At 38.3% G+C, this 13,179-nt stretch overlaps 1 protein-coding gene across 9 annotated transcripts in view; it reads left to right on the plus strand.

Annotated features, from left to right (window-relative positions):
• Positions 1-13,179, plus strand: part of CDK12 (cyclin dependent kinase 12) — a 75,292-nt gene that overhangs the window by 12,084 nt on the left and 50,029 nt on the right. For all 9 annotated transcript variants that reach the window (XR_012375567.1, XR_003205658.2, XR_003205662.2 and 6 more), the window contains exons 3-6: positions 2,605-2,781; positions 4,202-4,341; positions 4,905-5,075; positions 8,406-8,595. Coding sequence is in view for 3 of the 9 variants with exons in the window: in XM_025859464.2 (XP_025715249.1) it covers positions 2,605-2,781; positions 4,202-4,341; positions 4,905-5,075; positions 8,406-8,595 (678 nt within the window). In the remaining 6 variants the exon portion in view is untranslated. The remainder of the gene's footprint in view (positions 1-2,604; positions 2,782-4,201; positions 4,342-4,904; positions 5,076-8,405; positions 8,596-13,179) is intronic.

The raw sequence follows: 13,179 nt of genomic DNA on the forward strand, positions 1-13,179 counted from the left end.
AGTCGTTTATGCTATTAAATTGTGAAAAATATTAGGAAATCAATCTGTAAATAATTGATATATAAATTCATATTCTTTATTAACAATAAAGATTTCTTATTAGTGGTATTGATACTGTATAGATTAAATCCCATCATCATAAATTCGAAGAGACTATACAGATTTTAAAATTTGAGCAGTCATGGAGCTTGGCAACTTTTTTTGAAAAAGAAAATTATTATACATGAGCATTTATGCAACTACTCACCATATGTGAACCCAACTACAGGCATAAATGGGGAACCAGGAAATACAGATATTGGCAAGATCAGCACTTCCTGGTACTGAATCTTCATAGTAATGACTTAGATGTTCAATATCTGCTCTCCAGTGTTAGACCCTCTGTACCATATGTCCTCTGCACTGTATAGAGGAATAGATTAGTTACTGAGTGCTGTATACTGAAGGCTAAAGACCATAATGTTAAGCGTTGCAATTTTATGAGTCATCATTATTCCACGATTTTTGGTACATTGGAATTTGTTGAAATAGGATTTGACCTGTATTCAGCTTGTATGCCCTGAACTGGTAGTACATACCAAACATTCATGCTTTATGAAATAAACATGCTAAACATGTAATTTTTCAGAAGCAATGTATATTTTCATAGTAGCAAACTGAACATGAACCTATAAAGCCAACTGTGGAGAAAACAAGACCTAAATATAAAACATAGACTGAACTTATATGAAGTGATGGTGAGAAAATTCAGATACTTCTAGTGAAGCATAACCAAGAAGTAATCTATTTCTGAATCATGAAGAATTAAAATTTATAGAGTATTCTGACATTAGTCATAGAAAAATTAGGAATTTTCATTCCCTGAATGTCTTTTTTTTAAAAAATATTTTATTTATTTATTTGACAGAGACACAGCGAGAGAAGGAACACAAGCATGGGGAGTGGGAGAGGGAGAAGCGGGCCTCCCGCCGCCGAGCAGGGAGCCCAGTGTGGGGCTCGATCCCAGGACCCCGGGGCCATGATCTGAGCCAAAGGCAGACGCTTAATGACTGAGCCACCCAGGCGCCCTCATTCCCTGAATGTCTTAAAAATTGGGGAAATTTATTTATTTTTTTAAAAGATTTTATTTATTTATTAGAGAGAGAGACAGTGAGAGAGGGAACACAAGCGGGGGGGATGGGAGAGGGAGAAGCAGGCTTCCCGCTGAGCAGGGAGCCCAATGCGGGGCTCGATCCCAGGAGTCTGGGATCATGACCTGAGCCGAAGGCAGATGCTTATTAACAACTGAGCCACCCAGGCACCCAAAAATTGGGGAAGTTTAAAATCTATATTGTGTCCTGCCTGAAGAGTTTTCTGGTAATAGGCTTTGTTCCCAGTTTAGAAAAATCTTAGTTCTAATTATAGTAATGTGTATTCATCTCTATCAGTTATTGAACAGGAACTTTCAGAAGATCATTTTGCCTTTCGTTGACCACCCTCGTTCTGGTTGATATGCACAAACTAATCTAGATTCTTTTCTGCCTGATTTACAAGAGATTAAAATGATGAAAATCGGTAGAAAGTTATACTTTTGCGATTGTTTTTACATGCGATCTTTAAAAAGATACATTGCAAGGGATAGATCTTTATGGTTCTCTGGAAGTATTTGTGAAAGAATACATGTTTTTATAACCACTTATAAAAAAAAGTGGAGGAAGCTCCTGTGGTTAGGAGGATTCTCAGCTTGTTTTCAAGCTTCTGATACTGTGATAGAATAGAAAAGACTTATTATCTAGCATGGTTTTATTTGTAGGCATGAATTAGTATATTATCTTTCCTGAGGACATGCATAGCACAAAATCCTTTCTTATAAATGAGTTGAGATGGTTAAAAAATTGGAACTGAACACTGACTTCCCTAGTCTACTCCAGAAAAGACATCCTTTTTCCCTGCCCCCCCTTCTCCCCACCATTTTGTTGATTATCATGAGAGGCCTGCCACCAATTGCTTTAATGATTCTGAAATACTTTACTGGACTCTCTCCTTAGATTTTTAGTTTGAGAATTATTTATCCATTTGGCCTTTTGCTTCCAAACCAATATAATAGGTCAGTATATCCACTAATTTTGATGTCCAATTTAACTTTTTTTTTTTTTTTTTTTACAAAACTCAAATACTTTTCCTTTTCCAAGTTCTGTCTACATCTTCTATAACATAATAGCATTACGTTGTTGAACTTTCATTACTTATGCTGGTCAAAATATATAGAATAGATTTGGTGACTCCATGAGTTGCAGTGGTACTTTGGGAATTTAAGGTGATTACTTCCTGTATTTTATTTCATTTCAGTAAAATTACAGTAGAATCTTAGGAAAAACGTTAAAAAGTTTGTTATAGGATCTACAAGTAATATCACAAATTTTTTGTTTGATATACTTGGATTTCTTTTTGTGAAATCCAAGTATCTTTGTGATAAACTTCAGTTCCTTATATTATAGGGTTTTATCCCTTAGAAGTAAAATCTTTATAATCTTTTGATAGCCAGACATTATAAGCTTTGAAAAGTTTTATTTGCATATTTTTTAAGTAATTATGATCTTTTTCTTCTCTTCCTCTATTATTTAGTCCAAAAGAAACTCCACCTTCAAAACCTGTAAAGAAAGAGAAGGAACAAAGGCCACGTCACTTACTCACGGACCTCCCTCTCCCTCCAGAACTTCCTGGTGGGGATCCATCTCCCCCAGACTCTCCAGAACCAAAGGCAGTTACACCACCTCAGCAACCATATAAAAAGAGACCAAAGTGAGTTTTTAGAGGGACATTTTATTTTATTTTATTTTATTTTAATTTTATTTTATTTTTATTTTATTTTATTTAAGAGAGAATGAGCAGGGGTAGGGGGGCAGAGGGGGAAGGAGAGGGAGAAGAGAACCTCCGACAGACTCTGCACTGAGTATGGGGCCCAGCCCGGGACTCCATCCTACAACCCCTGAGATCATGACGTGAGCTGAAACCAAGTCTGACCCTTAACCGACTGAGTCACCCAGGTACCCCTGGAGGGACAGCTTCCTTCCTTACTTTTGGGCCTAAATCTCACACTTTCTTCCACAACCTACACTGGTAGGATTATATAAAATTGGGCCTAATGTGTATCTTTTATATTAATGGATAAAGGCCTTTCTTTCTTTTCTTTTTTTTTTTTTGATAAAGGCCTTTCTGGGAGACCTGTTCATCTGCACCCTCAGATACCTACTGTTTTTAGAAAAGCAATGATTTCCCAAATTCAGATATACCATGAACATTGATCCCATTGTGTCTTTTGAGTTTAATACTTAGAATATTAAAAAAGAAAAAAAGCTCTTTTATTCCGGGTGTATCAACCATGTACACATAAATGAAAAATTAATAGATGTGGGATGTTTTTTCTTAAACCACATAAATTGCCATGCCATAAATGTAGTAGAATCTGGGTTTGATCTACTGTTACCAGTAGATTGTTAGCATTTCTCTCTCTCTCTCTTTTTTTTTTTGTTAGTATTTCTCTCTTATTTTAAACTAGGCTCCACGCCCACCATGGGGCTTAAACTCATGACCCTGAGGTTGAGTTGCGTCCTCTACCAAATGGGCCAGCCAGGCACCCCAACATTCCTCTCTTAATAATAAAAATAGTTACCATTGACTGAGTACATAGTATTGCCAATGTTTTATGTTTTATTTTAATAGTAGACCTATGATGTAGGGATTCTTTCCCGATTCAGTAGGTGAGGAAGCCAGTACTAAAGAGAGATTAGAAAGTAAGCAGCAGGGTGCCTGGGTGGCTCAGTCTGTCTGCCTTTGGCTTGGGTCATGATCCCAGGGTCCTGGGATCGAGCCCCACATCGGGCTCCCTGCTCTGCGGGAAGCCTGCTTCTCCCTCTCCCACTCTCCCTGCTTGTGTTCTCTCTCTGTCAAATAAATAAATAAAATCTTTAAAAAAAAAAGTAAGCAGCAAATCTATTATTTGATCTTATGCCTTCCTGAAGCAAAAAGTCTATCTTAGCCACTGTGAGAGACCATTTATTTCATATCATTTGATTCCTGCCTTTTTAATAAATTCATAGAAGATTCATGGGCCAGGAATCATCATAAAAGAATTCTGTTTTCTTCTTTGAATAGGCTTAAGTTTTTAAAATAACTTTTTTTGGTTTGTTTTGCGGGGGCTCTTTTGTTTTGCCTTTTTTAGAATTTGTTGTCCTCGTTATGGAGAAAGAAGACAAACAGAAAGTGACTGGGGAAAACGCTGTGTAGACAAGTTTGACATTATTGGGATTATTGGAGAGGGAACCTATGGCCAAGTATATAAAGCCAAGGACAAAGACACAGGTAAATATTGCCACAAAATTCTAGGTATCAGAAGTTTAAAACTTTAGCAGTACTAATGCTAAAGTAGACTTAGCAAAAGTGAATTTCGAGTTTTAATTTGGTTGCCAAAAGTTACTGAAATACTAAAATTTTCCAAAAGAATAATATAATTATTACTGTTTAAAAATCTTCTTCTTTATCTGTTGTCCATTGTAAATATTTTATAATAAGCTTGCTGGGAATTTAAGAGAAAGTAAAAATAAAATTTATAAGTTGCTCTTTGGTAAGGTGTAGTCCTTAAAGATAAAATGAAGTAGTTGGATTATTGGCATATTTTAATAATTCAAAATTTTTAGGCCTAACTGAATACTGAATTAAGAAATGCAAGTCTTAAAAAAAAATCAAAGGCAAGAAAGGGAACATGGGTTTGGTTTTGTTTTTTAAGGTATAGAAGTATCTGGCATATAGCATTAAAGTAAGCTAAATCTGTCTTTCAGAGCAGCTCTGGGCATATATTGGCTGGTTCTTGATAGTGGCCAAAAAACGCTAATTGATAATGTAACAGTTTGAATTTATTGTAACAGGAGAGCTAGTGGCCCTGAAAAAGGTGAGACTGGACAATGAGAAGGAGGGCTTCCCAATCACAGCCATTCGTGAGATCAAAATCCTTCGTCAGCTAATCCACCGAAGTGTTGTTAACATGAAGGAAATCGTTACAGATAAACAAGATGCACTGGATTTCAAGAAGGACAAAGGTAATAGCAAGGAATCATGTTTCTACAGGGTAGATTGGTACATCTTATTTTCCTCTCTTAGCTTGTCTCTTTGACCAACTTCTTGAATCCATAACAGAGTTAAGATGTTAGTTTTGGGGACGCCTGGGTGGCTCAGTCGTTAAGCGTCTCCCTTCAGCTCAGGTCATGATTCCGGCGTCCTGGGATCGAGCCCCACATCGGGCTCCCTGCTTAGTGGGAAGCCTGCCTCTCCCTCTCCCATTCCCCCTGCTTGTGTTCCCTCTCTCGCTTTGTCTCTCTCTGTCAAATAAAATCTTTTAAAAAAATAAATAAAGCAAATAAAAAGAAATTCTGCTTCTGTAACAGTAGTTAGATACATTTATGGAAATCAGACCTGAATAGAATTAAGAATACTAGATATACTTCTGGGTGTGTCTTAACTTCTTCTGATTATAAGAATAGTATAATGATGTGTAGGTAGTTTAAGGATAAACAAGAAAATGTTTATTGATTTCTTCTAGAGTGGAACTTAATTTTCCTCTGCCATTCTTCTGTACTAATTTTTTTTTAACTTTTTTTCTACCCTTTTTTAAAAGATTTTATTTATTTATTTAAATTTGACACAGAGAGAGAGAGAGAGCGAGAGCAGGAACACAAGCAGGGGGAGTGGGAGAGGGAGAAGCAGGCTTCCCGTCAAACAGGGAGCCCAATGCAGGGCTCAATCCCAGGACCCTGGGATCATGACCTGAGCCAAAGGCAGGTGCTTAACGACTGAGCCACCCCGGCACCCCCATTCTGTACTATTTAAATAGTTTACCATGTACTGTTTAAGTTCTTTTTTAAAAAAATCACAAAATAATAAAAGAATGAATAAATGGATGTGATGCATACCCATTGTGGCGAAATTGAAAATATGGAAGGGTCAGACAAAGAAAATGGCAACCATTTCTCTCCCACTCCATCCCAGTCTACCACCATCCATAGAAAACCACTATAGTATTATTTTAATGTATTTCTTTCTAAGTACTCTAATTCGTTATATTTATTTTAGCATAACTGAGATCAAAGTATATTTAGTGTTTTATAATCTGTCATAAGCAATTTGCCATGTCATTAACATGTTTTAATGACTGGGTAAGGCTAGATGAATCTAAGTTTACTTCACCAGTCTCTTTTGAGCAATTAGTTACCAGTTTATTTTATTTATTATTTTTTATATATAGATAAATCTTTAAATTAAAGATTTATTTATTTTTAGTGAGAGAGTGCATTTGCACGAGCAGTGGGAGAGACAGAGTGAGAGGCAGAGGGAAAGAATTTCAAGCAGACTCCTTGCTAAGCGTGGATCCCAACTCAGGGCTCAATCTCAGGACCCTGAGATCATGACCTGAGCCAAAATCAAGAGTCAGACACTTAACTGAGCCACCTGGCACCCCTATTATTATTTTTTATTTTTTATTTTTTTTATTTTTTATTTATTTATTTTTTTAAGATTTTATTTATTTATTTGACACACAGAGATAGAGGGAGAGAGCACAAGCAGGGGGAGCGGCAGGCAGAGGGAGAAGCAGGCTTCCTGCATGAGCAGGGAGCCCGATGTGGGGCTCGATCCCAGGACCCTGGGATCATGACCTGAGCCGAAGGCAACGGCTTAACCAACTGAGCCACCCAGGCGCCCTTATTATTATTTTTTAAAGCAAGCTCTACACCCAATGTGGGGCAGGAACTCATGACACCAAGGTCAGGAGTCATGTTCTACCGACTGAGCCAGCCAAGTGCCCCAATTAGTTACTAGTTTAAAAAATATAATCTGCTTTGAACATTTTTGTTCATAAATCTTTGCATTTTGATTTATTAATATAGTTTCTTAGAAGTAGAATTATTTGGTTAAAGGAATTTTTATATTTAATGTTAGATTGCTTTTAATATAGTAATTATTCATGTCCACCTGTGAGTGCCCATTCCACTTTATCCTCCCTAAGATGGAGTACATCTTTTTAAAAAATTGTCATTTTGATAGGTGAAGTATGTTATCATTATTTTGGATTGCATTCCTTCCGTTACTTCTGAGTTCTTTTCCATGTTTATCAGTTTCACTTATTTTCTCTTCTTTGAGTTGTCCTTTTGTGTCCTGTGTCTACTTACCTTTTGCAGTTTTGGTGTTTTTTTTATTAATTTGTATGAGTTCTTGGCTAAATCTAAGATACTCCTTTAATGCTGTGGTTCTTAATTTTGGGGGGGTTATGGACCTCTTTAAACATTCTTACAGATCCATACTTTAAAAAAACAAGTTCAGAATGTTGCATATTATGTGTTTAAAATATTGCATACTATTTCAGGGAGTTCAAAGAATCCTTGAAGCCTACACTCTAGATTAAGAATCTTGCCCTTATGCTGGTAGGAGACAGAATTTTAAGACTGGATAGATAATTGTCTAATCTAGGTCTAGTACTGCTTATGTTCGAATATTTGCCTTTGTCATCATACACCCTGCTGAAGTGGAAAGATAGCATGGATTTCAGATCTTTTACAGTTCTCTTAGCATACTTAACCTTTTATCTACTTCTAAATTTAAGGAGTTTATTTTTTTATTTTTTATTTTTTTTTAAGATTTTATTTATTTGACAGAGAGAGACACAGTGAGAGCGGGAACACAAGCAGGGGGAGTGGGAGAGGGAGAAACAGGCTTCCCGCGAAGCAGGGAGCCCGATGCCGGGCTTGATCCCAGGACCCTGGGACCATGACCTGAGCCGAAGGCAGTCGCTTAACGACTGAGCCACCCAGGCACCCCTAAATTTAAGGAGTTTAATTGGATGGTTCACCTTTCTTTCAGTTCTTAAATACTATGAATTTGATCAATAATTTATACTATATATACTGTGCTGTCCCTGGCATATTATGTGAGTACTATTAAACTGAGGTAAAGACATACAGAAGTAGCCGTAGACAATGATGGCATAGTAACAAATGGGCATGGTTATAACAAATAAAACTTCGTTTTACAGTGACAAACAGCAGCCTGGATTTGGCCCAAGGCCTGTAATTTGCCAACTAACTCAGATTGTAGAAGACTAATAATACATCTTGATCAGGGCAGTTGTTCTCGTCAAGAAGTAAATAGTCCAAAGAGCACTGGGTTAAGAGTCAAAAGATTAATTAAAATAGTAGTTCTGTTATTTATTATTAGAAAGGGCAAGTTGTTCAAGTACTCTGAGTTTCAATTTCTTCATCTATAAAATTAAGTGGTTGTTTCAGAGAGTCCACTCCAAAATTACATTAAAATTTGAGGCATTGTCATTTCAGCGTCCTTTTCCTCTTGTTTTTAATTTTTTTTCTTTCATTTTTGTATAGGTGCCTTTTACCTTGTATTTGAGTATATGGACCATGACTTAATGGGACTGCTAGAATCTGGTTTGGTGCACTTTTCTGAGGACCATATCAAGTCATTCATGAAACAGCTAATGGAAGGATTGGATTACTGTCACAAAAAGAATTTCCTGCATCGGGATATTAAGTGTTCTAACATTTTGCTGAACAACAGGTAACATAGTAACCAAATGAGGTTAAGCATTTTCTCCCTCTCTTCTGACCAGTTAGTTTCAGCTAGTTAGTTGGGGTTATAGGTAGACCCAGTGATGCAGTTTCTTGCATTTACATACATATGATAAGTGTACTGTAGGAACATCTTATGATGGGGTACTCTGATGAGCAGAGTCTTCAGACTCAGTGTTGGTAAGGAATTAACAGAGGTAGGATTGTAAAGTTTTTTTAATTGCAGACATTTAGGGAATCACTCACCTCCTACAGGAATATTTAGAGAGTTTTTTGCCATAGTTAGTAAATGTTATTGTGGCCCTTGGCAAATTAAAACACACATTGAGTTCTCAGTGAAATTTCTCCCTTGTTTAAGTGGGGAGAAACATGCCTGCTCTTACAGCTGCTCTTGAGACTTTCTCTGTTACCAAATTTCAGAGTAAACACAGGTGTAGGTGGTGGTTGACCTTTCTGCCAAGCACTTAATCCCAGGTTTTAATAGTGTAAACGGACAGGAATTTGGTGATGAACAGTGTTAAATCTTCAGAAGTTTTTATCTGCTTTCTTCCTTTCTGGCTATTTGTCTAAACTACATTGGTGATATCAGGTGTATTATGCATACTAGTCTTTGGTAAATAGCCCTACCTATCGAATAAAAAGCAGGTCTGATACTATTGAAGTTATACCAGTGTTTGGTTCTTTAGGTAACTGGGCTGTTTATAGCCATCTTTGTCTGATTCACCCATTGTTTTATACATTACTGTTCAATTATATTTATCAAATACTGTTATCTGGAGAGAGCTATAGAATGATTATGACTTATTTCTCATCTTCGTGGAGTGAGGTAACCAACTATCCCGAGTTACCCAGGGACTGTTCTGGTTTTATTTAAGTTTGGTTTTGTTTTTGTTTTTTTAAAGAGCAAGTAAGCAGGGAGGGGGAGGGGCAGGGAGAGAATCTTAAGCAGGCTCCATGCCCAGCGCTGAGCCTAATACGGGGCTCAGTCTCATACACTGAAATCATGACCAGAGGTGAAATCAAGAGTCAGGCACTTAACCAACTAAGCTATCCAGGTGCCCCTAAAGATTTTTTATTTTTAAGTAATCTTTACACCCAGCATGAGGCTTGAACCCAGGACCCCAAGATCAAGAGTTATATGCGCCACCAACTTAGCCAGCCGGCCCCTATCCTGCACTGGAAGTCTCCCATGGGATAGTTGGTCATTAGAAAGCTCAGAGTTTAATAGGGGAGCTAAACAAATAAATTGCTCAATTCAGTAAATATTTATTAAGCACTCCTCCCCCCGACACACACATGCTTTTTAAGTAATCTCTACACTCATCATGGGGCCTGAACTCACAACCCCAAAATCAAGAGTTCATGCTCTACCCACTGAGCCAGCCAAGTGCCCCTAAGCCTCACCCACCACCGCCTTTTTTTTTTTTTTTTTCTGGAATCTGAGAGCATCTGGGAAGATGCAATTTTGATGAATGGATAGGAATTTCTTAGAAAGACTGACAACAGGGTTAAATTTCTAAGCAAAAGAAATTACATGGGCAAAATCACATAAATATGAAAATTAACATGTAATATCTGGGAAAATGTATACAGGAGTCAGTATTTCTAGGGCAAGAAGAGAGAAGCACATAATGATATGAAGCTGGACAGTTACCAGGAGCCAGTTTAAGGATCTTGTATATCTTGCTAAGGAGCTTATACTGTCTATAGATGAAAGCCATTGAGCGGTGCTGGTTTGGTTAATTTTTTTCAAATTATACAGTTAGGGGCACCTGGGTGATTCAGTCAGTTGGACATCAGACTCTTGATTTCAGCTCAGGTCATGATCTCAGGGTCATGAGATCAAGCCCTGCATCCAGCTCTGTGCTCAGTGTGGATTCGGCTTGGGATTCTCTGCCTTTGCCCCTCTCCCTGCTTGCTTGCTCACTCTCAAAAATAAATAAATAAATTATACAGTTAATTTGTTTAATTTTTATTTTTAAATTATACAGTTAATGCATTATTTTAAGTTATTTTATATGACATATATAATTATTATATTTCATACTTAAATACTTTTGTGAGACAAAACGTGATGTTAAAAGATTATTCCTGTCACTATTTCTGTTACCCACAATTTTCATTAAAGCTGGGCTTGGTTTTTTTGTTTTTGTTTTTTTTTTTTTTTTTTAAAGATTTTATTTATTTATTTGAGAGAGAGAGAGAATGAGAGAGAGCACGAGAGGGAAGAGGGTCAGAGGGAGAAGCAGACTCCGCTGAGCGGGGAGCCCGATGCGGGACTCGATCCCGGGACCCCAGGATCATGACCTGAGCCGAAGGCAGTCGCTTAACCAACTGAGCCACCCAGGCGCCCAAAGCTGGGCTTGGTTAATCTACATCCATAGTAATAATGCTTCAAGAACTTAATGATGGCTATCACCTTGCAGCTTTCTGGTCTATAGCATATACTTTTTTGGGTTCCTTTTGCTTCTCCAGGGGACATGTCTCAGGTCAGGGAATTAACTGCAGTCCTGCTTGGTGACCTTTCTAGTGGGTCAGGCCCCTCCCTGTCCCTCACTTCCCATATTCAGGAAGCTGATGAGGTTCTAGGCTAAACTGAACTTCCTCTTCAGGTTACTAAGCAGGATGCAGGAGTCTTATGATCTAACCTGATCCATCCAGCCTCTGCTTTTGCCCATTTGGCTATGTTTACACAGAGGATTCTGGGTGAGATGGCCCGGAGAAAATAGTAAGGAGCGCTCAGCTGGACAAGGAAGTGAAAGCAGTTGATGAGAGAGGGAGGAGAGCAGAGCTGGGCTCCCTGATGTTCATTATATCTTCATTACACAAGTATAAATGAAACTAAGTCATTTTAGATGGTGGGGAGACACAATTAGTTTTCCCTTTTAGAAAAATCAATAAATGGTCATTCTAATAGGGTATAAACTAGAGGCGGGGAGACCTATTAATACCATAAGAGGGGTGCCTGGGTGGCTCAGTTGTTAAGTGTCTGCCTTCGGCTCAGGTCATGATCCCAGGGTCCTGGGATCAAGCCCCGCATCGGGCTCCCTGCTCCGTGGGAAGCCCGCTTCTCCCTCTCCCACTCCCCCTGCCTGTGTTCCCTCTCTTGCTGTGTCTCTCTGTCAAATAAATAAATAAATAAAATCTTTAACTAAAAAAAAAAAATACCATAAGAAATTGTCAGTGTTTTTTTTTTTTTAAAGATTTTATTTATTGATTTGAGAGAGAGAATGAGAAAGAGAGAGAGACCATGAGAGGGGGGAGGGTCCAAGGGAGAAGCAGACTCACTGCTGAGCAGGGAGCCCGATGCGGGACTCGATCCCGGGACTCCAGGATCATGACCTGAGCTGAAGGCAGTCGCTTAACCAACTGAGCCACCCAGGCGCCCAAGAAACTGTCAGTGTTTAAACTAACCAAGGCATTGCTAGTAGAGATGGACAGGATCAACTTTGTGGATCAATAGACTTTGGTGAGTAAATGAATGGTAGAGAATCAATGAAAGGACTTTTAAGATAACTCACAGATTTCTGACTTAAGAAACTACCTAGATGTGTGGCATAATGGTCAATATAGGTAATATAGAAGGAAAAGCAGGATAGGTGAGTGGAGAGTAAATCCCTTTTGTATATGGATGTTGCATATCCAGGGTAGTGATATCTAATAGTCATATGATCACATTGAAGTTCCAAACTAGCAGTATAGTTTAGGAGTTATCAAGCAGAGAAAAGGTGTCAGAAGATGGAACCCAGGGGAATGGTCAGAAAGATACAGGGAAAATAAGGAAATAATCATGAATGTAAAATAGACAGGTTTAGGGGCACCTGGGTGGCTCAGTTGGTTGAGCATCTGACTCTTGGTTTTGGCTCAGGTCATGATCTCAGGGTCCTGAGATTGAGCCTGGTGTCTGGCTCCACACTCAGTGCAGAGTCTGGGTGAGATTCTCTCCCTTTCCGCCCCTCCGCCTGCTCACACTCTCTCTCTCTAAAATAAATAAAGAAATCTAAAAAAAAAAAAAAGGTAGGTTTAAGAAGGGGGTGGTCATATATGTCAGGTGATGCAGACAGATTATAAGATGAGAAGGAATCTGAAAATTAGAAGGTCAGCATTGACAATGTGTGGCAAGTTGGTGGGTAGCACAGTTAATGGGAAGGTGATGGTAGATGTGTCTTTAATGTTTATTTTTAAGGATGCAGAGGTTTGAGCATATTTAAATAGTAAGGGAAAAGAAAATAGGGAGAAGTTGTGAAGATTCAGGAAAGAACCAAAATAATTTAAAGGAGCAGAGTTCTAGAGGAGATGGAATCAAGGCCACAGGTGGTAATGTCCACAATTACAGGTATTGATTATTCTTGAACAAGAGAGATTGACACACTTTTTCTGTAATTGAAAGAAGAAAGGAAGGCTATATATATATTTTTTTTAAAGATTTTATTTATTTGAGAGAGAGCACAGAGGGAGAGTGAGAGGGAGAAGCTGACTCCCTGCTGAGCAGAGAGCCCGACGCGGGGCTCAATCCCAGGACCCCGAAATCACCACCTAAGCCGAAGGCATATACTTAACCAACTGAGCCACC

This window comes from Callorhinus ursinus, unplaced genomic scaffold (assembly GCF_003265705.2).
Source record: "Callorhinus ursinus isolate GAN/ISIS: 27379988/994484 unplaced genomic scaffold, GSC_fseal_2.0 scaffold52, whole genome shotgun sequence".
Lineage (NCBI taxonomy): Eukaryota > Metazoa > Chordata > Mammalia > Carnivora > Otariidae > Callorhinus > Callorhinus ursinus.